The following is a 27962-nucleotide window of genomic DNA, read 5'->3' as shown; positions in this document are numbered from 1 at the left end:
GACTCACTCCAACAGGACCAACAACACTTCTTTGTCCCAGGGTAGGGCAATTACTAGCAATGTCCTGTGATACGTGGTTAAATACTGCATTCTTTTTTTTTCAGTCTACTCTGCAGACATCTGTGCTTTCATTTTTCTGTGTGAGTACCATTTTCCCCATGACTGAACAACAGCTTGTTGACCGATGGAGCCCTTCTGTGTACTCACCTGTCACTTATTCTGGGGACTGTGGGAAACACAGTTATAGGATTTACATTCCTTACAGTGAGCGTCCATTACTCCTGGCGATTCAAAAATGTCTTACTCAAATTGCTGGTTTTCCATCACTAGTAATTAAGCTGTTGTTTTATACCAGGAGAAAGCTTTCGTGCTGTGCAAGCCACAGGGACTTTAGAGACTGGCATTTGCAGTCTTAAAAGGGCATATTGATTGGTCTTTATTAATAGGAAGATCTCTAAGGAGAGATGAAATACTTGAATTTTGGGGAGTTTAGAGAATAATTATAAAGTGTTTTAAAATTGTATGAAAACTAGGCAGAATTTTCAGGTCATTTTTCCTAACTTCTAGTAAAGTTTTTCACTATGCTGGAATTTATCTTTTATAGGCAGTTAACTTTTACTGAGCAGAGATCTCCATCTTTGGAAAAAGAAAACGTATTTATTCTTTCTAACTCCTTCCTGAAAGTGTTTAGCAGTTATATCATTCATCTGTTGAATACAGAACCATTTTGTTTAGTGTGCGTTGAACCAAATGGATCTTCAGTTTTTGCAGGCAATGCAATTTGTCTTTAAAAACAAAGCCCCAAGCACTCAAACCAGGTGGTGTCACTCAAATTTATGATATTTGTATGCACTATTGGTTTTTTCCTTTAGTTGTTTCATTCAAAGATATTTTAGTCTTTTTATTTACTGAAATTAATAGAGGAGGGCAACCACTTCTGTTGGGTTACTTCTCTGTGGGTGGGTTCTTCAGTTCTGTAGTACCTTGTTAGTGCACTTGAAGTCAAACACTAGCCAACTTGAGAAGAGTGTTTATTTGCTTTGCGTAGGTGCGCATCATTACGAAGTGTGCAAGATAGCCAAGAATAGTGTCATCTTCATGTACCTCCCATGTAAGGGAGTTACAGAATCACACAGAATCAACCAGGTTGGAAGAGACCTCTGGGATCATCGAGTCCAACTGTTGCCCTGACACCACCATGTCAACTAGACCATGGCACTAAGTGCCATGTCCAGTCTTTTCTTAAACCCCTCCAGAGGTGGTGACTCCCCCACCTCCCTGGGCAGCCCCTTCCAATGGCTAATGACCCTTGCTGAGAAGAAATTCTTCCTAATGTCCAACCTGAACCTCCCCTGGCGAAGCTTGAGGCTCTGTCCTCTTGTCCTATCGCTAGTTGCCCGGGAGAAGAGGCTGACTCCCACTTCACTACAACCTCCCTTCAGGTAGTTGTAGTCTGTAGTCCACGGAGTAAAGCTGACTTTGGCACTTGTTTCCTGTTTGCAGAGCGCTTTCGGGGAAAGGGAACAGGGAGAGGAATATTTCTGTATGTTTTTCTGACTAGTGTTGGGTTCTGCAAATGTAGAAAGTAATGTGTGATTAAACATCTAACAAGCCTTTTCTGGCAAATAATGTCTCTGTGTCAACAGTATCTTCTCCCTGCACTATTCAATGAAATCTGAATTTGAAGCCCAAACTACCAGGCAATTCTTTTCCATAACCTCATTTTCCCATTGGAAAGTCTTAAGAATTCTGTTCCTGAAATCTTTTATAAGATTATATATAGTGTTTTGTCCTCATAGTTTTCTGATTAATATTGCTTTCTGGAGAGTCTCTGAATGTCTGATGCTGTTTGTTAAATATAGTGTATGAAACATTCCCTGCGTCACGTTATAAAATCCATACTTCTGTAGGCTAGAGATTTTAGCTTATTAAACAGCTGTGATCAAGGGGGCTGAACACACTGACTTGTCAGAAATGTATCTATGCCCACCAGCTGTGAATCTGCCATTGCAAGATATGTTTTTTGTTTTGGCTGGGGTTTTTTTTGCTTATCTGATTTATCAAACTTTTGCCATGATGGGCTGCAGGAACTCCTATCACTGAGCATCACTCACATTTGTTTAGATTTGGTGCCGCTGACTTCATGTTTTCATAGGTCCTGTCTAGCCAAGGTTTGAACTATCTTGTTTGCATTTGATAACTTAGCATTCGAATTAGTATTCTGGGACCTTAGCCAAGAGCACGGTGCTTGTAACGTAACTAAGACTATAACATAACTATGTCACAGACTTCAAGTCAGAAAGCACCGCTGTGGTCACTTCATAGAATCTCCTGTGTACCTGGTGAGGCTGCACCTTGAATCCTGTGTTCAGTTTTGGGCCCCTCATGACAAGAAAGACCTTGAGGTGCTGGAGCAAGTCCAGAGAAGGGCAACGAAGGTGGTGGAGGGTCTGGAGCACAAGTGTGATGAGGAGCGGCTGAGGGACCTGGGGGGGTTTAGTCTGGAGAAAAGGAGGCTGAGGGGAGACCTTCTCGCTGTCTACAACTGCCTGAAAGGAGGGTGTAGTGAGGTGGGGGTTGTTCTATTCTCCCAGGTAGAAATGGCCTCAAGTTGTGCCAGGGGAGGTTTAGGTTGGAGATCAGGAAAAATTTCTTCCCTGAAAGGGTTGTCAAGCACTGCAACAGGCTGCCCAGGGAAGCGGTGGAGTCACCATCCCTGGGGATTTTTCAAAGATGGGTAGATGTGGTGCTTAGGGACATGGTTTAGTGGTGGGCTTGGCAGTGCTGGGTTAACGGTTGGACTGGATGATCTTAAAGGTCCTTTCCAACCAAAATGATTCCATGATTCTAGAAGAGTTTCTTGGATTAATCTTTGATAATCCCTTACCCTCTCTCAGATAAATTGTGCAGGCTGAACTCCTCAGTCATGGCCCAACTCTTTAGTGATTCTCATGACCCATCCTTAAAACTACATCCCTGCTAAGAGGCATGTTGAAAAGTGTGCTGTGCACCAGGAGATACTTTTTGCAGCAGGAGAACACAGCAGACTCTTCTTGCTTCACGCTCCAGCCTTGTGTTACTGCTGCCTTGCAGGCTGGGTTTGGCTGCACTGTCCTCCCTAGGTCTTGTTTAGGATTGCTGCTTAGCAAGGCTGGCTCTCCAGCCCCTGTGCCAGCTGATCTGTCTCTGGGCCGAGTTACACAACCTCATGTCAGCCAAGTGCTGTCAGACTGCTTGCACCCAGCTTACACAAGCATCTCCGTCTCTGTTTGTGTCCTGTCATCTTTTTTGCTTCGACACTCTCCTCATTCTTTCCAAAGTGTATTATTTATTAGTAATGATGGGCTTTTTTCCATAGTTCTGTATAAAAATACAAATCACTTTGTTAGAACAAAACGTAAGCCCTGCAGAACCTCTTGAAAATAATCAAGGACATCTATTTTTATGTGTAACTTACATTTTGTGACTGATCGCTTACACAATTTTTAATCAATTTATGTAAATGAATATTTTCGTTTCATTCTCATTCTTTCTCAATGTGAAGCGAATGCATTGCAGAACTCTGAGTTCGTTATGTCAATGCTATTATCTTTATCAACCCAAACATATAATCTCATTGGAAGGTGGCCAAGATCTGTTTCTCATAAACCCATGTTGATGTTACCCTTTCACGCTTTGCTGTTCAAGGGATAGGAAGTTAAATTTTTAGCTGTTAGTATGTTTTAGCTGACGAGCTAGTGTTATTCTTTTGGGCAGAGCTATAGAATGTCAAGCTTTGCAGGAGGTAAAAGAAAGAAAAAGAAAAAGGAAATATTTTGTTACAAATGTGATGCTTTTCAGCTTAATTCTTAACCCTTATGGGAGACGTTGATTAATGTATCCTGGCCGGGAGTGCAGCGTTTGCCTTTAGTGTTTTCTAACAGGTTGTCAAGTGGTGTTAGGAATGCACAAAAAGTGACAGCTCTTTTCAGCATTTTAAAAAGGTTCCCAAGTGAGGCATTTCCAAACTCCAGATAAATTACTACTAAGTGTTCAGGAGCAGGGATACCACAATCTGTGAAGCGTCTTTGTAGCGGTGAAAGGTCCTTGTCCCTACTTGCCAAGAGTTTTGCAAGGATGCTACAGGGAATGCTTATTTCCAGTCTCTGAATTATTACAGCAGAAAAGATGGCCTCTTGGCTTTTTCCTTCATCTTTGCAATGTGTCCTTCCCACGTATCTTTTCTTTTGAATCTTATTTCCAGCAGCATCAAGGAGTTGGTCCTTTCTCAGGTGCTGCATGCTGTGGAGCAGGGCTGGAATGAGAGCAGAGTGTTCTTGGGGCAGCTCCAAGACCTCTGAGACTCTTGACTTTCCAGCTGCAAGAGTTTAAGTTGGGTGTTTGCAATAATATGACCCTCTGCAAGGCTCTTTTTTTTTTCAGAACAAACAGCAAGTCATATTAAAGGACTATTTTCCTGTATTCTCTTCCAATGAACTCCCCCAAAAGCAGAAAACAGGAGCAAGTTGGGAGGAGGAAGAGTTCATGATACTGCTGGTTATGGTGCTACTTGTCCATAGATCTCCAGGGTGTACCAAGGAACTCTGTATCGGGTTTTTTTGTGGCCTAGAGATGCAAAACATGGGCACAGAAGAATTAAATGACTAGATGCAGGTGGCTGAGCAGGCCACAGTGTGAGTGTAGAACTTAGAAGTTTCTCTCCAGGATCCATTAAGGTGCTATTAATGTTTAAATTCAGGTCTATGCAAAGACCTATCACTTTTCTTGTCCAGCTATTTTATATTCCTTTCCCTCAATATAAGTACGTTCAGCATGTGTGTACTTAGACACACACACACTTGTTCAGTCTGAGGTGTTTTGTGAAAACAAAGACGTGAAAAGTTATATGATGCTGAGCTTACGTTGAAGGCTATGTGGGCAAGTTGTCCTTGCTGGCCTGGCCTCTGCACCAAGACAGCTATTCTCCAGGAATAAAATAGCATATGTCCAAGTAAGTAAAGGCTACAGTTGTTGGGGTGATAAGGGAGACAGAAGGTGCAAGTTGTTCTCCTGCACAGAGAGCTCGGGGCAATTGCCGCAGCCCTGGCCAGCGAGACCAAGGGGACCTCCTGATGGTCTCCATGCTCTCCTGGGCTCAGCTCTGCTTTGCTGATGTGTTTTAAGGTCTTGAAGTATTATGCTGCATTAGATGGACAGGAACAAGTGAGAAATGGCTTTTAACTTTGCTTTTATGTGACACAAGGTGGCTTTTGTGAGAAGAGTGATTGAATTAAAGGTTCATTCATCACCATGTAAGAACCATGATTTGAAGAGCTCTGAAAATGTCTCTTTCTACAGCCTGCTGCAGGGAGGGCTGTTAAATTGTTGTTGGTCCAGCTGCCTGGTTTGGTGGGGAGTCTTGGGGTGTTTAGTGATTTGAGTCTTTTTTTTTTTTTACTAATTTGAAAGTTTTTGAGGTAGTTTCCCAAAATAAATGTACTTATTCTGTAATTAGAGACTAAGTCTGAAGGCCTGTTCAGCAGGTATCTTTTAGGATTTGTAAGGCTGCCTGACTTGTGGTTGACTAGTGAATCCAACACGGTTCAAGGGCTTAATTTTGGAGGCAGAAAAATATATGTTCTGACTTGAAAGATCTCCATTACAAACATGATCATATATTTCCTGTTACTGCATTTCTGCTTAAATATAGGTTTCAAAGGGAACGGTTTGTTTTAAGCGACTTTTCTCAATTAGCGTATTTCATGAATGATAAAAACTAATATGAAGTGAAAACATTTGAAAGTCATTATATAAATGTCACCTTGTTCTTCCACTTATAAGGTGTCAGCAGATAGAAATTAATCTGGTTTAGCTAGTGCTCAGCTTTGCTACTGCTGCAAAGAAAATTTTAATAATTTACAAAGTATTTTACTGGAACTGTAAAGCCATACAAACATTTCAGTTGGGTCTTAGCAGATTTACCATCTTGACAGATTTTACCATCCAGAACACCTACGATGCTGGAAGGTACGTGTTACACAGCTGCACTCAGGTGACCGTGAAACTGTTTTATTCTTTCTGAATGTTTGTGACTCTATTAGAGCATCCTAGTCTCTTCTTAGGGTTACTAGTGGATTGTAGTTAATTAATTGATAAGAATATTTCACTTTAAGTGTGTTTTACAAATTAAAGTACTGAATTGTGAGGTTATAGCGGGATGGCAAATGGTAGCAATGATGGGATGAAAATGAAATTGGCCTGTTAGAAAGGCAGGATTGAATGCTACACGAGACACAGATTAAATTTTTCTAGGGCAAAGCTAAATAAAACTTGCCTTGTTCTGCTAATTCTTTGTGCTGGGTAATTTTGGCTGGCAAAGCTTATTGGCCAAATGAGCATTAACATTTACACGCTGAATGTGGGGTAAATAGCGATGTTTTGGTAGTGCTGCTTGCGGGCTGGGCCTGCCCGCCGGGCAAGGAATGGCAGCCCTTCTCTTTTAGGAAAGACAACACTTCTTAGCAACTGCACAGCAAAGAGAAACTGAAGGAGATTTCATACCCATAAAATAAGTTAAGTTGAAAATTGTCTTAAGAGTAAGGAGAGAAGCTGAAAGAAGAAAAAAAACAGTTGGCTTCTTTCTGTGTGCAAGTGCCCTGCCACTGTACTGGTCCGGAGACAGGCTTTGTCGTGTTATATCTGTGCTATACTGGGGAACGGCAGCCCTCTGAGGGCAGCGGCATCTCCTCTCTTCCCTCCACATGCTTTCAGCTTTCTGAAGATAATTTTTAGGCAGCAGCCATGAAATGTCTCTTTCTACTGCTGCTGTGGCCCAGGCCAGAAGGACTGAGCCTCCAAGGGATGGCTGGAGCCAGCTCATCCTCTGTCCGGCTGCATGATATTATATGAGTCCAACACCGAAACAAGGACAATTCGTAACCACAGTGATTAAAATTTCAAAGGCAATAGCCACTGTACTTGGAGGTATTTGCATCTTCTTTCTAAGTCCTTCAGCCTGCAAATTGTGCTCTTCCAAACCCCCTAGCAATGAAGGCAGAAGTAGGAGCCCTCTGTGGGTGGGACACAGGACCAGGATCATGGGCATATTGGCATTTGGTTTGTCTGTTTGAGATGTTATGTCTTGTAGTGTTAGACATCTTACATGCCCAAATACTGGGTTTATGGATGACCTGAAGTAGGTGAAGCAAAATGCTTTTTAAAAACAGCACAACCTGTTGCGTAAACTTCAATGAACGCTAGGTTTGGAAGTGAATACCAGAAAATACCAAAATACCAAATTCTCATGACATGCCTAAAATGTTGTTTTTTGGTGGTTTGTTTTTTTTTTTCTTTCTCTGTGAGCAGAGGTGATCTGGTGTCATGGGGTTTGTCCAGCTTTTTTCACACATTGATTTCAGAGTTTCCTTTGAAAAAGTCATTTGAGGCAAGCCTGAACTGTTTCTGGTATTTCATCTAAAATTACAAGCTTCTGTGGCACATGTGAAGCGCTGGTAATTAAGAGAGTTAATGGGGTGTTACCTGCAATTAATTCAATTGCCTGTGACAAGAACTTTTTTGTTTAACCCTAGGTTGTCTTAGTGCAGTGGTGTTGGGAGGTTTTCACCTGTAAAATACAGTCTCTGCCCACAGTGTTGGGTTTCTTGGGTGTTTTCATGGTTCTTGGGTTGAGATGTGTGATTTGAGATGTTGATTCCCCTTCCTTCTGCACCTTGCAGGACGAGTTTTTTAAGTTCTGACATTCAGTAGAAGACGTGAATCTCATCGTTCCTCTGCCATAAGACTTTGACAAGTTCCTTAAGCAATTTAAAAAGTAGCAGGCTGTACTTGCGTCCAGCAAAAAAGCAAGCTCAGCCTTTTCTACAGTGCCAGATTTAGCCATAAAGATCCAAATTCAGCCCCTCATTTTCTGTGGATTTCTAGCAATGACTCAGGCAAATAAGTAAATCTCTCCCAGCCTGTTCTGTAGCTCCTGTTCATTGAATTGTGAGCATCCTTGGGGGCACGGGCTGCTTTTTGTGCTCTTGGAAAATGAGTTACCGCTGGGAAACCTCACTGTGCTTCACTAATACAGCTAACAAATAGCAGGCTGGAACTTCACCCAGGGTGACTTGGTGAAGAAGAATGTTGGCTGAATGCTGATATGTAATGAAGCTGTAAAATTTTTTTTCCTGATTTGCAAGTTGTCTGATGGCATCTGCTGTTTGTTCACAGAAAGGGGATTTTCTCCTTTTGGATCGCTTTAAATGATATGTGCTTATAATTGAATGTACGGGGTGTGAGAATAAAAGGTTCTGAATGCTATTAAAAATTTATAGTGTAGGCATAATAATAATAAAGACATAGAGCTGGTACATTAGAGCAGCAACTTCAGTAATACCTCGAGCTCTTCACGGTCCCAACTGCTGCGTGTCTGAGCCTGCGTTTGCTCCCAGTTGTGTCTTTGGGAGAAATCCTAGATTCCTCTGATAGTGGATTAGACAAGTCTTAATGTGAAATACAAAAGATGATTGCACTAAATGAGTAAAGTTTTCATTTCAAATACAAAAATTGTTTTTATTTTTTTCTTCTAAAATGTGTTATTGTTTGTCTTTATTTGTAAAGGCCTTTGAATTTTTAAAATTTGAAAACTTTTGCAAAATTGCGATGTTTCCCTGAAGAGGCAGTATTAACAAGACAGAATTTAATGAATTAATAGTCATATGCAGGTACCAGCTAACAGGTCCCAAGTTCACTGTCAGAGCAAAGTGAGCTCTTGGCTTACGCTGCAGGATGTCTGGAAGGCTGCTGTCTGTTCCCACCAAGCTGGGTATCTCACTGTTGAATTCGTGACTGTAGGACAGACCAGAACTGCACTTCTGTTCATAAATCCACAATAAACCAATAGGCAGCACATAGGAGAAAGCTGTCAATGGATCCCACTGCTGATTTCGTATCTCAAGGCGATCTCGGATTAGAAGAGTAGTTGTGGTACATGAGCAAATGTACAGATTTGGCGTGCAGGTGTGAAAATACAATAGTATGAACAGATGTTCATTCTGCTAATTTAGATATTTGATTTCTGTTCCTGTGTCAGAAGTGCAGCTTCAGTTTCCTTGTATCACTAATACGGGTAAGAGATGTTCTAGCTTCTGCATGACAGAGGTGAGCCCTTCCCTCATTTGCTGACCTAGTGCTCCTACTTGCTTCACCAGACAGACTTTAATCTGCTCCAAAATGAGGACTTTGTCCTGTTAGGCAAAGTTAAATAACCATCAGTAAGTATGGCTATGTGAGTTTAAGCATTAAAAAACCCAAACTCCAATATTTATAGGCTAGCTGGACACAGAAGTGGAAGTCCTTAGGCCAAGAAGTATAGGTAAGATGTCTCAAGTTGTGTGCCAGGGAAGAAGATGTGTTTGTACAAATGTGTGGGCAGGAGAGCAGAGGGCTTTCTGATGCCTTCAGCAAGGCTGTAACACACCAGACAGACAGCTTGGACCTGTTGGGGTTGGAGAGGGATCTCAACATAGCGAAGGGTCTTTTCAGAGTGAGACAGGAGAACTTTGGCTGTCTGGCTGAAACCAGCACTACTGTGGCCCAGGCTCGCTCACTAGCAAGTGTGAGTTTATTCTTAAGTCGTTGCTACTTATAAAGTGTCCAAAGTAGTTTAGTTTTTTTTTAACATTACTGAAAATTCAAGACTTTAAAAGGAGGAACTTAAAGAAGCACAGTGCAACTGCAAAGCAGCGCAATGTTCTAGTTTGATAACAGCTGGGCTTCAAACCCTGCTCTTACATGGTTATAGGCATTGCTATGTAAAAAATAATTTTGTGTGTGATCTGATTTTTATTTGTTTCATTTGATCCCCTTTCCTCATGGACTGAGGATGTAGTTTATTCCCAAATGTATTAGCCCCTCACAAGTAAGTAGACAAGAAACTTGACCTCAGTTGTTAATCTGTCTTAGACATCTTCTAAAGACTCAGGTGAAAGCCAGCCTCTTTCTTGTGTAACTTTCAAAGTCTTAGTCAGAGCCCATATGTTACAACCTGGAGGAAATGATGCTTGGGGATGACTAACAGAACATGTTCCTGCTGTTAATTTGGGTGACATTCCAGAAGTTTAATTCATAAGCTTTCCCTTTCATTTTGTTAACGCATTTACTTGCTAATTCCAATCTTTGCTGTTCCCCACTAAGGAACTTAATGAAGGGATAAATTTTCTATTAACAAAGAGAGGTATTTGTTCGCCTTGCCTGCAATGAGTAGGGAGAAGCAGAGAGCATATGTGTGTTTGATTAGCAGAAATATGATTTACGGATAGGAAATTCACTTCAGTGTAGCTTCCTGCTGCAAACATCGTTTTACTCCAGTCCCTCTGAATGGGTGTGTAATTTACCAAGAGCGAGGCTATAAAGTACTAATTGGGAATTATTTCTTCCTTCCAAAAAGGAAGGAATAGCTTTCGGTGGTTTGATGCTTAAAGCAGACCATGCAGTTATGATCTGATTTGCAACAGGAAAGCTAGGAAAATTAATGAAGAAAAGGTAGCTTACAATTTATAACTTAAAATCATAGAATCCCTTTGGTTGGAAAGGACCTTTAAGATCATTGACTCCAACTGCTAACCCAGCACTGCCAAGCCCACCACTAACCCATGGCCCTCAGCACCACATCTACACGGCTTTTAAATCCCTCCAGGGATGGGGACTCCACTGCCCTGGGCAGCCTGTTCCAGTGCATGACAACCCTTTGGGTGAAGAAATTCTTCCTGATCTCCAATCTAAACCTCCCCTGGCACAACTTGAGGCCATTTCCTCTCATCCTGTCGCTTGTTACTTGGGAGAAGAGACCGACCCCCCCCCCCCCCCCCCCCCCCCCCCTCGCTACACCCTCCTTTCAGGCAGTTGTAGAGAGCGAGAAGGTCTCCCCTCAGCCTCCTTTTCTCCAGGCTAGACACCTCCAGGTCCCTCAGCCGCTCCTTATAAGACTTGTGCTCCAGACCCTTCTTACCACTTGTTTAATAGATTGCCCTTCATAGTGAAGGATACATCATATAACCCCATCCCAATTAATGCTCATTTACCTATATGAAAGGTGAAATCACGGAGCCATAAGCCAGCTAGGCTGTATGTGTGATTGGACAGTGTCTGACTGGTGATGCTGTGCCCGAGATGCACTGTGAATGCTTGCTGTTGTGGTTTACTCCTGCAGAAGCCCTCCGTAAGCAGTTAACTGCAGGAGCCCGGAGGAGCTGTAATAATAAAATGGCAAATTCTCAACCCAGGGTTAAAGGCAGCCGAGCACGGATCAGTGTGGCTGCACTGGGGAATGCCTTTTCAAACCAGGATGGTTTGTAGGCTGCGTGGCGATGGATGCAATCTCCTCTCTGCTCTTGTGTTTTGTATGACTTAGTGCGTTCGTTGCTGCTGGGCACGATTCTAGCTATGACACTGCAGTAAAATAACAGGTGATTGATGAGTTTGCATTGTGTATGTATTTGCAAAGCTGATACATCTAAAGCTCTGAGGGTGAGAAGGCTCGTCACTGTGTCCACTCCCTCAGGTGCTCTCATGCTGGCTATTCTGCCGACAAAGTCTCTACTGAAGCCTTTTAAGCTGACCATTCTTCACAGTTTATTAAGACAGAGAAACAAGTTAAATTTACAGATTCTTTCTTAGCAGTAACAAACTGAGCAGCTGTCTCGCTTCTTGCTTGGTTCTGTTTAACTTCAGTTTGTCTGGAAAAGTTGAACCAGCTTAGTGTGATTGCTGTGGACTTTTGAAGGTTGAAGTTTATTTTAGAAACCTTGGTGCTAAGTAGTAGGCTTGAGAAGCTTTCAATTATTTGAAATGAATTACAGTCTCGTCTCCTGAGCCAAGACTTTGTGTCCCTGTGAGGAGGGAAAGAGCCAAGAAGTGTCAATGCCTTAAAAGGAGAGGAAGCGTGTAGATATCTGCAAACTAATATTGATATCTCCTGGATCATGTTAAGAATGTTTCCCAAGTTTCAAGTCTCGTGTCTTGAGGAAGCTCGGAATAGCAGTGATGCCCTAAATGCAGTGGAGCAGACTGAGCAACGAGCTTGTTTGTCAACTCGGCGTGATGCCGCTGTTGCAGTTATGGAGGGGCAGGGCCATAGTGTGTAACTCGGCATCCCTGAGCCTCCTTGTTCAGCTCTGCGATGCTGTAAACATCTGCTGCTGCAGATAGCATGATGGTTGATGACTCCTTGGGTGAATCTGGAAACTCACTTCATTCCCCCAGTTTTGGTAAATTTGAGTTATGCAAAGTGATGCCTTAAATCCAGTTAAGTGGATTAGCTCTCCTTGACGTGACCTTTCCAAAGAATCCTGTTCCCCATCTTAAAATTTTATGTCCTAAGGTGGTTTCAGGCTTACACCCTTACGTTCAGCATAAGGACATTTCGCCTTGTGTGGATTATATGATGGGGAATAAGTGTCTGTGACGCCAGTGGAGGTTTTTTGGGTTTAGAATAAACCCTGAGTGAGTCACGCAGTTCAACAGGTGTATTTGCTGCTCCACAGTAGAAAACAGTTCAACTGTTAAGCCCTTTCAGAAACTGCTTATGCTTTGGCCAGTGACTCATGTGTCCGGTTCAGCCTGGAGGAGTTTAGAAAAGGTTGTTTGAGCCCTTACAGCACTGGAGACCCCTCCTGGGGCTGGGAACGTGGCATGTGCAGGCAACTGCTCTACCCCAAGCCCTGCCTGTATGTTTTCCCTGCCCTCACCTCTCCTCTCAAGTGTTAGTACTGGACCCAAGCTTTCTCCTGATAGCTCAGCTATCATTCTGATGAAACAAATCCAGATTCTTTCCACTGTAGATATAGATCAAACCCATATTTGTCTTCCAGAATCATTTTGTTGCAGTTGCCCAGCTTGCTGTCTTAGTACTTTGAATACAGACAGCAGCCCAAATGATCTGGTGCTCATAATATGTAGAATATACAGAATATGATTGTCTGCAATGTCTGAAGGATATTTTTAAAAGTCATCCTTAAAGCAGCAGTGGAAAATTTCTCACAGTGCACAGAAATCTGGAAATGAGAGCCAAGGGGGTATGGTATTACTTTTTTTTTTTAATTAGAAAGTTTTTTAAACTGCTGGATCTGTGTCGCCGCCTTTTCCTTTCTCTGCTAGCCCACACTCTGCTCTTCCTGTCTCACGCAAGGACTTGCTCCTTTTCCTCCTTAATAGCAGCGTGTCTGATTTATTCTACAGGGTTTAAATTAAGAGGAGACTCAGCAGTAGGGGAAGAAGTGATGGATTTGACAGCGATTCTCAGGCTCTTCTGTCCTGGCTCATTAGACAGCCTGCTTTTTTTTTTTTTTTTTAAACTTGGAAAAAACGTAGTTGCTACAGAGCAGCAGAAATACCGCCTTGCTCTTGGCTGTTGGCGTTCATGCTGCTGCCCGGCAGTGCCACTGGGCACGGGGTGCTCCTGGCTGCCCCGGGGATCCGGGCATCGATCCCCACGGGGCACCCCCCTGTGCCAGCCCAGATGGCTGCTGTTGCTCGGGGCAACGTTCGCTCTGATGCTGCTCCATAAAATGTAAAGAAAACTGAGAACCTCCTCAGCAGCAACGATGTAAAATGGAAATGCTCCCCCCACGCACGCCGCTGGGGAAGCAGGTTTTCTGTCTTCCAAGAAGAAGAATCGTTTCAACACGGGTTTTCCTCTTGTGAAGTCTCTGCGTAAAGCTGACTTGTTTGTAGCCACGGAAATTCTCATTCCCGTATCGAGTTCTTTGCGATCGCAGATGAGGGCAGGCTATCAAAATGGCAGTGGCCCTGATCCCTCTGCATCTTGGTTACAAATAAGCTGGGTGCCGATTCAATTCACTAAGCATTTGCTCTTATAAACATGCTTAAGTTAACCCAGAAAAGGAGAATGTCTGAGGTTAAAATACGCGCTAATTAATCTTAGTGATTTGTGAGCCTTTGTTTCTGTAAGTAGGAACAGTTACACAATTGTGCCTTTTAAAGAAGGAAAAAGCTTCATTTCTAGGGCAGCGGAGGGAAGTGCTCCCAGCCCCATCAGCCGTCTAGGGGAGACAAACCAGACGGCAACTGGTTTTGGCGAAAACCCTATTTTACTCTTTTACACCGTCTGAAGAGGCTAGAGTGTGCATCCAGGCTGTTTGGTGTAGGGGTTTCCGTGTTGCTAATGTGATCCCGGCAGCTCAGGAGGCTTCTGCTGACCTGTTGGGAGGAGGAGACGGGCTTTGCGTGCTCCTGGCAGGGTCACGTCACAGCCTGGAGGTCATGCTGAACGCTCTGGAGTTTCTCTAGGAAAACCAGAGTAGTAGAACATGACATTCCTCATATTTCTAATCTAAAAGAGTTAAGTGTTGCTGTGCGGCCAATGTGCAGCCTCCAGCAAAGGCTGAATCATAGAAACGTTTTGGTTGGAAAGGACCTTTAAGGTCATCAAGTCCAACCCTTAACCCAGCACTACCAAGCCCACCACTAACCCATGGCCCTCAACACCACATCTACACGGCTTTTAAATCCCTCCAGGGATGGGGACTCCACCACTGCCCTGGGCAGCCTGTTCCAATGCTTGACAACCCTTTTGGTGAAGAAATTGTCCCTGATCTCCAATCTAAACCTCCCCTGGCACAACTTGAGGCCGTTTCCTCTCATCCTATCACTTGTTAATTGGGAGAAGAGACCAACCCGCCACCTTGCTACACCCTCCTTTCAGGCAGTTGTAGAGAGCAATAAGGTCTCCCCTCAGCCTCCTTTTCTCCAGGCTAAACACCCCCAGGTCCCTCAGCTGCTCCCCATCACACTTGTGCTCCAGACCCTTCACCAGCTTCATTGCCCTTCTCTGGACTCGCTCCAGCACCTCAAGGTCTTTCTTGTAGTGAGGGGCCCAAAACTGAACACAGGATTCAAGGTGCGGCCCCACCAGTGCCGAGTAGAGGGGGGCAGTCACTGAAGGACAGCTTCAAATCCTTCCTTTGCCAACGTTAAAGAAATGTCTGTAAAGTTAGGCAGAACAGCAAACAAATAGAAAAATTTGTTTGTTTTTTTTTTTGGAGGGGGGTATTGTTTTAATTTGTCCCTAGAGCAATGGGAAGGGTGGTACAGCCCAGTGTCGTTCCTGGGGGACCTCACCTGGTCTCACCGCCATGACTTGAGGAGCAGTCATGGAAGGTGGTGAGCAGTGGTGGCTGTAGAAGGCAGCAGGACCTCAGCTCTGACGGCCTTCATACCCAGAAATTAAATCCTGTGAGTGTTCATCTCTCAGATAACAATCCTCACAAAACCAAACCAAGACGTAAACAGCTGCGTGTTGATCCATCAAGCCATGGGTGTGTTTGGTGCCTGAAATATTACTGCTGCCATGTAACATAGCGTAGTGCAGGCATCTCTGTTCGGAGGTGAGTCTTTGTCTTCTTGACATCGGATTTAAGGCGAGTGCCCTAGTTCATACACGCTGCTCACCTCTTAGGTAAAAGATTTTATCGTTGCTCTTGATACAAGCATAAAACAGTTCTAGAATTCTGAATACCCTGGCAATGCAGTGCCTTGATTTTATTTTTGTCCATTCACTACTCATAATGTCTTATTCTGGATTACAGGACAGAAAACTCACAAAAGTAGAGAGGCAGAGATTTAAAGAGGAAGCAGAGATGTTGAAAGGTCTACAGCATCCCAACATTGTGAGATTTTATGACTTCTGGGAATCCTGTGTAAAAGGCAAAAGATGCATCGTGCTGGTTACCGAATTGATGACCTCTGGAACGCTGAAGACGTAAGTACTCTGCTCCTGGTGAGGAGGCTAAGAATAGCGATGGACGTTTTTAGAAAAATCCTACTTTCATATTCTGAAAAAAAGGCACCTTCTGATAAAAGAAAAAAAAATGGAGCTGTTCTCTGGTGTCTGTCAGTTGTCCCTGTGTTTGAACTGCATTGATTTGACAGGAAGAATTTTGGCCTCCATCTCTCTCCCTGCTCTCCTGTTTCAGTTATGCAACGAGAAGCAGCTCTCTGGTGCGTTTCATCTTCTGCCTGTGACGTTTTAATTTGTCAGGGTGTGTTTTTGTGATTGCTTTTGTGCTTGTGTTTGCCTCTTTTGTTAGAAAATTCAGCATTCAAATGGTAGGATCTCTTTTTGGAGCAGAAGGTGCTCTAGGTTATCTACTAAACGATATTAATTAATAGCTTTTGCTACTGACAGTCTTGTTAAGGTTGATATAAAACAGTTGGCATGAATTCTGGAACAGATTTTCAGCCCCAATGGGAGCAGTACTCATCACTGCGTATATCCAGTGTGCTGCTCTGCCAGTCCATTAGCAGGTTTTATGTTTTTCCAAAATGCCCCCTCCCAGTCAGTGTTTTAGGTAAATGGAAAAAAAAATGCAGGTGCATGGTACAGAGGTCAAAATCTTGTTAAAATTAAACTTCAGTATTCTTCTGATTTGAATATATGAAACATATTCTAAAACTGTTCTCTGCATGAAGTGAATTGCTGTACTATTAGACTTGCAAATATTTGGTTGTATTTGTACCAAAAATGCTTATTATTTTCCTCCCTAAAAATGAATGCTATAATTCCTCCTTTGAAAAGATCTATTTCTTTCAATTTTGTGATATTTCTGAGCTGCTATTATGGCATCTAATAGAGGGGCTTTTATCCAGAATGGAGTTTCAGCTGTTAAAGCCCCTAGAATATCTAATAACGCTTCATTTTCTTTGTACCCACTTCTGTGTGTGTTTTGTGCCGTAGGTATCTGAAAAGATTTAAAGTGATGAAACCAAAAGTCCTGCGTAGTTGGTGCCGGCAAATCCTGAAGGGTCTTCTTTTCTTGCACACAAGAACTCCACCAATAATTCACAGAGACTTAAAATGTGACAATATTTTTATTACTGGGCCAACTGGATCTGTGAAAATCGGAGACTTGGGTCTGGCAACCCTCAAGAGAGCTTCGTTTGCCAAAAGTGTAATAGGTAATCCTCCTGTTCTCCTTGGCTTCCTTTGGTTGGTATGGTGGTTGTCATCTTAATGTTATTATTCTTTCACGCTTTGCACTGGTGTTTTTTCCACTTGTAGGTTGATAGTAGAGATTAAAGTGGCTTTGTGACTGTTCCCTTTATACCACTATATAAATCAATCTCCATCAGCAGGAAATAGTATCATGATTCCCTCTTCTCCTTCCTTCTCTATCACAATTTTTTGGTTTTTTAATTGAAATATTACTTGGTATCCACAAATCCTTCTCCTCTCTCCTTCAAAAGGAGCAGGAAGGGTTCTCAGCAGCTTGTGTGCATCATCCCCCTGAGAACAGGCTCAGTGCCTGCTGGTGGGGGGAGGAGAGGGCAGAGAAAGGGTGCCCTGCTCTGTCCTTAACAAGGAAGCCTGGGAAAAGCCCCTGGGAAGTCTTCTGCTCCAGTGATGCTGGAAGAGGGAAGGTTGCTTTTGCTGAAGGGAGAGGCAGTCGTGCCCTGCGGAGCCAGGCTTCTCTCCTTTGCAGAGAGGTCGCAGGGGAGCTTGTCTGGCTGGAACCCCTTATCCCCATTTACTGGGGCATCAGCAAACCAGGCTCCTTCTGCAGGCAACCGCAGAGCTCGTCCCTGCCTCGACGCCGTCCCGGCAGAGTGCTGCTGAATCAACATCTGCAATTTATTAAAAATCAGTAGGTATGAAATTAAAAGAAATTTCCACTGGGATACGCAATAGCTGATGCCCTTAGGTGGTGTCCACGTGAGGAGCGTGAGAGCTTGGGTGTGCTTGATCTGGGAGGGCGTTTTCTGAATGGCTGTTGAAAGATGTCATTTCCTTGCAAAAGTGACATTTAATGTTTTCTATGTAAACATCATGTTTTCCTGAATTTTCCAACGTTTTGTATTTTTTTGCCCAAGCTTCCATAGCAAATCTCCCTTGTTCAGACCTGTAGGTGATGGTTCTAGGAAGCTGCAAATTCCTGAGCAATGATGCTGAAAGTGGAGGAAGTTATCATGCACGTAGTCGTATGGCAGCTTACAATATAAATGGAAATTAGATGCTTAGCTCATTAGAATTAGCAAACTGATAGTGACAACCACTGTTCCCTTACTATATATGAAAATAGCATCCCATCTTTCAAGCAGTAGTTGCTTAAATAATTATTTTAGCATCTCAGATTTTCAGAGATTATTATTCTTTACAATTATTTGTACAAAAGTATCGACCTTAATGCTTAGGGAGCCCAATATCGTTGAAGTAGAAATGACAGAAATTTTGGATATGTGCTTGTCTACTGTAGGTCTGCTTAAACCTTGTTGATTTTAGTGAAATCATGTTGGTTTATATCTGTTAAGTTTCTCCTAGTTTTTAACTTCTAATAAGTGGTGGGTTTTTTTTCTGCTGAGTGTCAATATTTCTTCACATAGGTTTTTTTTGCAGTACAACAATTGTCCATGGGACGTAATGGAATAATATCAATAATACCAATACAAGTGTTTGTAAAATCAGTTGTTCCCACACCACCATCAAAGTACACTCATGTTTAAAAGAAATTCACTACTGAAAGGGGCTGCAGGTTGCTGGCAAGGTGTCTGCATTCATTTTGTCTCTATAACCAAGCTTACCTTTCATGAGTAGCGCTGCTCCAAGGAAAGAATGAGGAGGGCTTGGAAACACCGTCAAGATGAGTAATTCTGCCCCCTCTGTAGATGTAGTAGCTTTAAAGGAGTATTAGTAGCTGCAATTTTACATCAGCCTGAATGGAATGAAGTCAGCATGGCAGAGGTCCAATTTTTCCCTCGCTGTGATCGTGCCGTTGCTGATGCTCATCTGACCTTGCGGTGTATCTCGGCAGGGAGCCGAGCCAGGGCAAAACTCCTTCTGCCAAGAGGAGCTGAATAGATGCTGAGTGGCTTTCCATCTAGGTGGTCTGTTTTGTTTAAGGATACTTGTATGTATTCCTTCTCACCCCCGAGGGATGGGGGGAAAATGGCATTTTCATGCTGCTTTGGAATGGTGTCAAGAATCTCATTTGCTTCTCGCACTATTGCTATCACTTTTTCAGATGTGCTTTAAATGCTCCATAATTCATGAGATTCACTCCTGCCTCTGAGCCTTGTTCCTTCTAAAACAAGCTCCAAAAAACGTTCTCTATGGCAGTAGTTAACCGTTTCAGAGCGGCAGCCACCACCTGTGTTACACCTGGGAGAAAAACCCTAAGAGCAGGCACTAAGTTCAGCTTTCACGACAGGGGTCTGGCTGATTTACAAAGGCTGAAGGAATTGAGCGCCTTTGAGATGGAAGGACCATAAACAAGGGGAGAGATCGAACCCGAATTTTGCAAAATGAATTTTATAGAAATCACACACACACAGAATCACACACAGAATCAGCCAGGCTTGTTTTGTGAGTTAGGCCAAAGCTACTTCAGAAAATGTGCAAAAGCAGAGTTCTCACTGACAGACAGTAATTTTGAGACATCATTTATGTCACCATTAAAAAAAAAAACCTTACATCAAGTCCCCAAACATACACAAGAACTATTTTTTGCCCAATATATGTTACTTTAATTACAGCTGTGTCTTTGCTGCTGATGTAGAGATGTTGTAACAAAAAAACTAAGGGACCTGCCAGGCTGCTGTGGGGTCTGGGGGGCAGTTGGGGTGCTGAGGTGGCTGCTGCTGGGCTGGATGAGGCAGAGTTTGTCCAGGTCCTTCACGTGGTCCAAGATCTCTCGTGCTCCTTTTGTCATCCTGGTGCTCACGGCTCGCTGGTCCTGTCACACAGAACGTGGCTGCGTTGATTTCTCTTCCTTTATCTTTTCTAAATCATAGAATCACAGACTGGTTGGGGTTGGAAGTGACATTAAAGACCATCTAGTTCCAACCCCCTGCCACAGGCAGGGACACCTTCTACTAGACCAGGTTGCTCCAAGCCCCATCCAACCTGGCCTTGAACACTGCCAGGGAGGGGGCAGCCACAGCTTCTCTGGGCAACCTGGAAGTGTCTCACCACCCTCACAGCAAAGAATTTCTTCCTCAGATCTCATCTCAATCTCCCCTCTTTCAGTTTAAAACCATTCCCCCTCGTCCTATCACACTTGCCCTTGTAAAAAGTCCCTCTCCAACTTTCCTGTAGCCCCTTCAGTTACTGGAAGGTGCTAGAAGGTCTCCCCGGAGCCTTCTCTTCTCCAGACTGAACAGCCCCAACTCTCTCAGCCTGTCTCCATAGCAGAGGTGCTCCAGCCCACTGAGGATCTTCATGGCCTCCTCTGGACTCGCTCCAAATGTAAAAAGGAAATAAATTAGTCTTGACTCCTAAGCATATGTCACGTTGGGAGGTACAGTTCCTGGAATAAATTACCTAAGTGTTAATTTTTTCCCCTTTTGCTTTGTGAGACCTCACTTCTCAGAGTAGTTTGCTATGCAAATGTTGCAGGCATTGTAAGTTGCCACTTCTCATAAAGCTGCAACATCCCGTTATGAAGCAGTAAATATAGAGCTTCACTTAATATTTATTCAGTTGCATCAGATTTCTGACACCCTAATCCCTGTTGAGTTGGACGTTATTCTGTGAGCAGCCTCATTGATTTGTCCCACTAAACCAGTGACAGAATGATGTTTAATGTTTTATGTGTGACTTTGTAGGTGATTTGTGACACTCCTTGCTTTCACAGGCTGCCGAGTAGTTGCTATGTATCTCTCTGGAGGGAAGAAAACAATGCAAATTTGCATTGATAAAAACAAGAGCGAAGGTTCTCGTTTCTTCTCTGCTTTTCACCTCCACAAACCTGTATGCATCCCTCCCTCCACCCAGAGAAAGAAACCATTTTATGACTTCCAGTATGGTCAGGCAATGTGCCATATCTCATTCTCTTGTTAGTTTTTGAAATTTTGATACTTTTGTTTTTTTTTCTTTTTTTTTTTTTCCTCTTCCCCCTTGTATTATTACCAGCGAGCCACAGGTATGTAAGTGTGTGCGTTGACTTTGGGTTTCTTCCCTGGACGATGCTTATTCTAGTTACTTCTCTCTTTTGAGATAATCTTGCATGCACCCTTACACAGCTATAATTGGCACACTTTTATAGGTGAAAAAGATTGTGGTTAAAGCCATTTGGACTTTATCAAAACCTTGCGTTCTTTTCGTGCGTGTCTGTGTAGGTACACCAGAATTTATGGCCCCGGAAATGTATGAGGAACACTACGATGAATCTGTGGATGTCTATGCTTTTGGAATGTGCATGTTGGAAATGGCTACCTCAGAATACCCTTACTCAGAATGCCAGAATGCTGCTCAAATTTACCGGAAAGTAACCTGTGTGAGTAAACGTCCTTAATTTGTATTGGGATTTTGTAATTTGAAGGTTTAAAAATGTATTTCGATGAGGTGTCAGTGCTGCTGAATGAGTAGTGTGTCGTAGAAGCTGAGGTATCTTCACTCTGGGTTACACAAACCTGTTGCAGGTTTATTTGTAAGCTTGTAATGCCATGGTTGGATTGTTTGTACTGCAGCTGCATAAAATACTTTTAGTAATCTTTGGTGCTGATTTTGTCTCCATCAGCCAAAAATAAGTAAAACTTGGGAAGAATGAGCAGGGGAAAAAAAAAATCTTCCCTCTAGTCTTGCCTCGTGAATGGGTACTCTTCAGACTTGATCAAGCTTCCCACAAAGCTAAAAGCACTAACTTTTAGGTTGCAGCCTAAATACTTATTTATATGGTGGAGGATGTTTGATCAGCTTTCCAACACAGATTCTCACTGTATGTGTAACAAATTATTGGAAGATAGAAAAGGAAAAATACAGCAATGTTTAGTTTTGGAGTCAGCCAGAGGAGCTTTATATCTGCATTTTGGAACTCTGCAAGGGCTGGTAATCCCCAGACAGGAACCATGGAAATGGGTTTGCTGCATTTTCAGGTGAGGTTAAGCTGGAGGAGAAGCCAATCTAAAATAATCTCTACTGTAAATAAAATATCCTTTCCAAAACTTTCACCCCCAGATTATAAATGTATTTGTCTACATGAGCTGTACTGTGAATGCCTGAAAAAACTCCTGAGTCTGTAAGATGCTATCAGATTGCAAATCACTGACTGCAGAGAAATGAGACTTGCCAAAGGCTTTGGCAGCTGTGGTTACATTCTGTTCTACTTGGTTGAGTGAAACCAAGAGTTACATGTGGTTTTTTTCAGGATAGATTATGCTAAACAGACTGGTTTGTCAAAGATTTTCCCAGGTGCTTCTTTCCATCTGGTTGCTACAAAAGAAGATAGCGAGCTGAGTGGTTTGGCCTTCGTGCATCACGTGCATTCGATGCAGTTTGCACGCCTGGGATGTGAACAGGGTAATCCTCTGTAGAAAGCTGCGCTGAAATTTGCAAAACTTAGCTACAGATAAGGTTGCTTTTGTTTCTTTGACCTAGAAGGTAGAAAGGGTAGTTAGGCTTACGTATCTTGAGCAGATCCATCTCTCAGTGTCCAAAGGGTGCGGTCCCAAAATTCGTTTGTATTCCTCTTATCCAACTACTTGTTAGGAGCAAAAATCTTCCCTAATGAAACTGAGTAATAACTGGTTGATTTTGAAAGGTACTTGAGACCGCTTGCCTTCTCCAAGAGGTTTAGTGAATCAGGCCAGTACAAATATGGTTCTGTGAAATCCTGCAGTCACAGAATCGCAGACTGGTTTGGGTTGGAAGGGACCTTAAAGATCATCTAGTCCCAACCCCCCTGCTACAGGCAGGGACACCTTCCACCAGACCAGGTTGCTCCAAGCCCCATCCAACCTGGCCTTGGACACTGCCAGGGAGGGGGCAGCCACAGCTTCTCTGGGCAACCTGGGCCAGGGTCTCACCACCCTCATAGCAAAGAATTTCTTCCTCATATCTCATCTAAATCTCCCCTCTTTCAGTTTAAAACCGTTCCCCCTCGTCCTATCACTCAATGCCCTTGTAAAAAGTCCCTCTCCCGCTTTCCTGTAGCCCCTTCAGGTACTGGAAGGTGCTAGAAGGTCTCCCTGGAGCCTTCTCTTCTCCAGGCTGAACAGCCCCAACTCTCTCAGCCTGTCTCCATAGCAGAGGTGCTCCAGCCCCCTGATCATCTTCGTGGCCTCCTCTGGACTCGCTCCAACAGCTTCATGTCCTTCTTCTGTTGGGGGCCCCAAAGCTGGACGCAGCACTGCAGGGGGGGTCAAACAGTCAGCAAACACTGCTCGAGGTCAAAATTGCATTTTCTGATTTTGCTGTAAGTTAATCTCTCACACTGGTTATAGAGATGGTTTCCTCAGATACCCAGTCACTTGCATGTTCCAGATGATGGGTTTATGTGCAATTTAACTTTTATAAGTATAGTCCGTATTGTTCAATATCTATCTTTTTCCACCACTGAAGAGCAGGAAGTTGGTCTTCTTGTTGTAGATTGCTGTGCTACCCAGCTGCGATGGTGCTAACCTGGTGGGAGAGGGAGGATGGGAATTATTCGGGAGTCTGTGTTTAAAAGTTTAAGTCAGTATCACAAGACACAGGAGGATGTCCCTGCTGGAAATGAGAGAGATGCCATGACCTTCTGAAAGCAGGAAGACACATCTGAAGAGGGGAAGTGGCTTTATCCCATTTTTGTGTAAACTGTTGCAAGCTGATATTTGTAGCTTGGGAAAGCTGGATCTTTCCCAATGGACTGTAACCCTGATTTCTGGTAGTTTAACTTTTCTAAGAGCGGTGCTTTCAACCCATAGCTACTCAGGAATAATTAAACAACAAGAAAAAAAGGCAGCAGAAGCTACTCAGCAGTGCAGTTATCTTCGTTGCTATGGCTGGGGTGGCTCCCTATGGCCCTGTAGGGAAGGGAGCGTGCGCAGAGATGGATCTGCTGGTTTATTGACTGCAAGCCATCGCACTCTGCACCATGGGCTGGCTGGAAGCACATGCTACGTCTTTTCAAAGAAGTGAAATAATATTTGGCTCAGTGAAGTTGCTTGCCTGAACCCTTATGAGGACGATTGCTTGTTCCACATCATTATCCCACGGTGCTTTATCACGTTGTTATTCCATTCACTCCTCTCCTACAAGGGAAAGTTTATTCTGTTGGCACAACGGCTTGTTGGCTTTGTTTAGGTACGTAGTCCTGAGTGTGCTCTACATGCCATCTTTGTAGGTAGTTTAGGAGACATCTCCTTAGGCTCTAAAGCTTCATGTGGTGACAACAGGAGTCTCTCCTAATTTTAGGCTCTGGGGCCTCGTGTCCTGAATGCGATACTGGGTGCCCTTTTGGTCTTGTAATCCTAAATACTGAATGACTTTCATGAGAAGTGTAGGGCCTGTTAATCTGCTGTGTTGGATGGGTGTTGTGTGAGCAGCGTGCCTCATTTGTTTGTGGAGCTGCCATCACGGTTAGCTGACGTTAAGGCGACCTGGGTATGTGTGTATGCATTTAGAGCCACAGATAGGTGTCTTCCATTGCTCCACATGCCCAGAGAAACTCTGTGTACAACTCTTAGCCATCTGGAATATTGGTAATTAAGACTTCATAAGACTCCTAAGCCTCGTTTATCAAAGCAATATCCAAGATGGCAAAGACTAATGATTAATCAGAGAATTCCTAATTAGATATTATATTTCAATTTGCAGGCTTAAGCAGTCATTTTTTTAAACACTGGTGAAAGCCTGAGCCAACTCATTTTCTGTGGCAATAACCTTTACATAGTGGAGGATTATATGGTAAATTATAACTTCATACAACTGGTCTTGTTGTAAATTATACAACTGGTTGCTAGTAAGCAACTTTAGAGAGACGGAAAATAATGCTTATCGTGAAGAACAAGTGGTGGTGGAGAAGCTGTTGAAAGGTCACTTTATTACTTGTAAGGGGTATTTTTGAAACAGAGCTGTCTAGCAGGGAGAGCTGAGGCAGAAAACATCAGGCACAGACACGGAGGGTGCGTTTTTCAGCTGAGCTTGGGGCAGTAGCAGTGGGAGCAAAGGCACTGGGATTCCTTAGATAGAAAAACTGGCATTACTGTCGTTCCAAGGAAAGGGTTAACCAGCTCCCTGTGGAGAGGGAGAAAGCTGCACCAACTGTCAGGCAGGGAGGAGGAGCAGGGGGTGGACCTCAGGGGTGAGGGTGCAAGAGGAGCAGCGGGTGCCCTAGGAGGGATCCCTGTCCCAGAAGGAACCTCTCTCGTGGGCTCAGCAGCTTCTCTAGAGGAGCTGTGGCCGCAGAAGAGCTGGCGACAGCAAGGGACCCCGCTTCGACCCGCGTGAGTTGCCTGGCCAACGCTGTGGGGGCTGAGGGAAACTGCTGTTGAGGTGTAGGCATTTGGGGTGTGGGGTCCCTCCGCCTCATCCTGAGCCACCACCAAATGGTGGGATCTGCCCCGTTAGCTGGGGAGGTGATGACTTACGGACGAAAAAACTTTAAATCGCTTTTCCTGAAGAGTTCGGGTTGGTCACGCAGCAGCCATTGTGAGCGTTGGCTTTTCTTAGACTGAAATATAGCGTAGAAATGGAGTGTAGACTAAAATCTAGAGTCTGAATTACACTGTTTGCATCCCAGCGAGAGGTGAGGTTTGGGGTTCTCGCTAGAGCAGAAAGTGGCCCTGACCACCTCAGGTGGAGGGGGCGATGGTGCAGTGCTCCTGAGCGCTGTCACGTATTTCAGCTTGCCAGGGAGAAATTTACTTAATTTTTGATTAAACTTATTTTTTTGCACCAGAAATGTAAACACTGTTTTTAGTGTTTTAAATTAAGGGTCAATGTAATGTAAAAAGGAGATTGCTGTGCCTAGTTCCCTGGTGCTTTTATTTTAAAAATATAAAATAAAATAACTGACTTATCCTGCCTTGGGCTCAGCATCGTGGTGGCGACCGCTGTAGGTGCTAATAGCATCTAAAGGGGTCGGAATTGCTTGCTAGTGTTTGCATCAAGCATGCGATTGCTTGCCAGTGAAGGTACAATAACCACCTTATTCTTTAGATTGCCTCTAACCTTACTTTGAATTATGCTGGGCTGCACGTTCTTTCTGCTGCCCAGCACAGTCCGTATTACTTGGTTTTGCCAAATTTTATTTAGAATATTGATAAATGTTTATAATATTATTATATTATAATAATATTTATTTATGTTATATTTATTCATATTTATTTAATATATACAAATATTTATAATATAATATTATAATATCTTTTTCAATTATTTCTGCACCATGTCCTGACACTCTATCAAACTCCTGCTTGCTAACAGGGTGTAAGATACATCTGCAGTCGTAGCTGTTCAAGTCACATGCACTGGTACTCCTCAGTGTTATAGAAAATAGAAACGTTACCTTTCTGAGGAATTAACTATTTTGTTTTAAGATATTACGCATTATGTATGTCTGTAAGATTATTACGCTTATTTATTTCAGTGACCTTTTATTCTACCTGACCATATTCTCATGGCTTAAGTGTTGCTTTAGTTTTCCACTCTCGTTTTTTACGTATGTGTAGCTGTACGTATAGAATAGTCCAGGATAAAGTAGCAGTCACTTCCCAGATGTACAGAGGGGCTCATTTCTTTGCCAGATGAGAAATGCTTGTTATGACTTGTCACCTCTCTCCCTGCCCTTTCAGCCTGAATCCTGCAGTGTAAACATTTAAAAAGTGGATAGGTAACATAAATGCATATTTTTCAAGAAACAGGTCCAAGCCACACTTACTGCAGTTAACTTCGGAGTGATTTCCTGGTCAGCATATTTGCAGCGACCTTCATTCTGATGCCATAATCTCATTTTTCATGCATAGCTTGATGGTTTTTCTTAGTCAGATTTTTTTTGTGTTTAATCATTCTGCCAAGTGATTTTGATGTAGACAATAGTGATGAAACATCAGAGTCTGTGACCTTCCCATGCAGCTCCAGTCCAATGTTTTCTTACTACTGCACTGCAGAATGCGCAGCAGACCAGCTGTATCTGCCGGGGGTTTGTAGCAACCTCGTTGGGTTTAGCAGCACAAACCCGGGTTTTAAAACAACCCACATGTTTATAGTGTTCTGTTTTGCATTTTAAGTTTTCATATTGTTTCTTTTTTATCAACGTATTGAATGTTTTCTCAGCATTCGCAGGCAATACTCTGTTGCTCATACCAATAGAATAAATGCTGTAGCTGTAGCACAGCAACAACAGAGGAATAATGTTATGAATGTCATTGCATTGACTTTTTGTGTGTTTCAGATATCTTCTTAGATCTGCAGATAATCTCCTTAGATTAGCATTAGGATTGAGTACCATTTTGGAGCGAAATAGAGATGAGTTTATGATTGCTCACAGCGATCTCGCTGCTGAATGTCATGGAACAAAATCCTGACAAAACTGAGAACTTCACCTTCACTTTATTGTCTTCAGAGAGTGGGTGGAACTCCAGTTGGAAACATGGCTTCAGCTTTATTGGAAGAAGAGGTTTTTTCCTTTTCTAGGAAATACCTGAGTCTAGAGACTACCTTTGGGTAGAAGGTGGAGGTTTAGTCCAAAGTAGACTATATGTAGACTAGGAAGTCACCTCCTGGGTGAAAGCATTAGAAAAATTACTGACTGACATGGGTCAGACTTAATGTTGACTTGTCTGGCATACACTGTGCATCTTTTATAAAGCATTGTGTGTTACTCTTTTGAAAGTGTGCTCTGCTGATGGAAAAATGACAAGCGCCTATTTTTAGACCTCAGAAAAACAAGCTTCATGTTTTTGCCCCTAGCATGGAGGTTAAAACTTTAATGCCCTATATGTGCCTGACTGTAGACTCAACTGTCTTATACTGGAGCGTGATGTATTTCAAATCTACTCACTTCAGAAAGAAGGTGAGGAGGCTCAGTGGTGGTGAGGGATTCAAAGTCAGTCATCCCGTTTGAGACAGAGAAATTCTCAAAAGGGATGTTATTTTATCTTCTCTTATTTTTGCTCTTGGATTATTTTTCTTTTTTTCTTTTTTTAGCATTTAAATAATTAATGTGAAAATATCCCTACGTGCCTTATCAACCAGTTAGCCCTACATT

The 27962-nt window shown here is 43.0% G+C and overlaps 1 protein-coding gene across 8 annotated transcripts in view; it reads left to right on the top strand.

Moving 5' to 3' along the window:
• Positions 1-27962, top strand: part of WNK2 (WNK lysine deficient protein kinase 2) — a 126599-nt gene that overhangs the window by 29749 nt on the left and 68888 nt on the right. For all 8 annotated transcript variants that reach the window (XM_068419926.1, XM_068419920.1, XM_068419921.1 and 5 more), the window contains exons 3-5: positions 15588-15760; positions 16736-16956; positions 21112-21269. In XM_068419926.1, coding sequence (XP_068276027.1) covers positions 15588-15760; positions 16736-16956; positions 21112-21269 — 552 coding nt within the window. The remainder of the gene's footprint in view (positions 1-15587; positions 15761-16735; positions 16957-21111; positions 21270-27962) is intronic.

This window comes from Nyctibius grandis, chromosome 29, assembly GCF_013368605.1.
Source record: "Nyctibius grandis isolate bNycGra1 chromosome 29, bNycGra1.pri, whole genome shotgun sequence".
Taxonomy (NCBI): Eukaryota; Metazoa; Chordata; class Aves; order Nyctibiiformes; family Nyctibiidae; genus Nyctibius; species Nyctibius grandis.
This window is presented reverse-complemented; position numbering and strand designations above follow the sequence as displayed.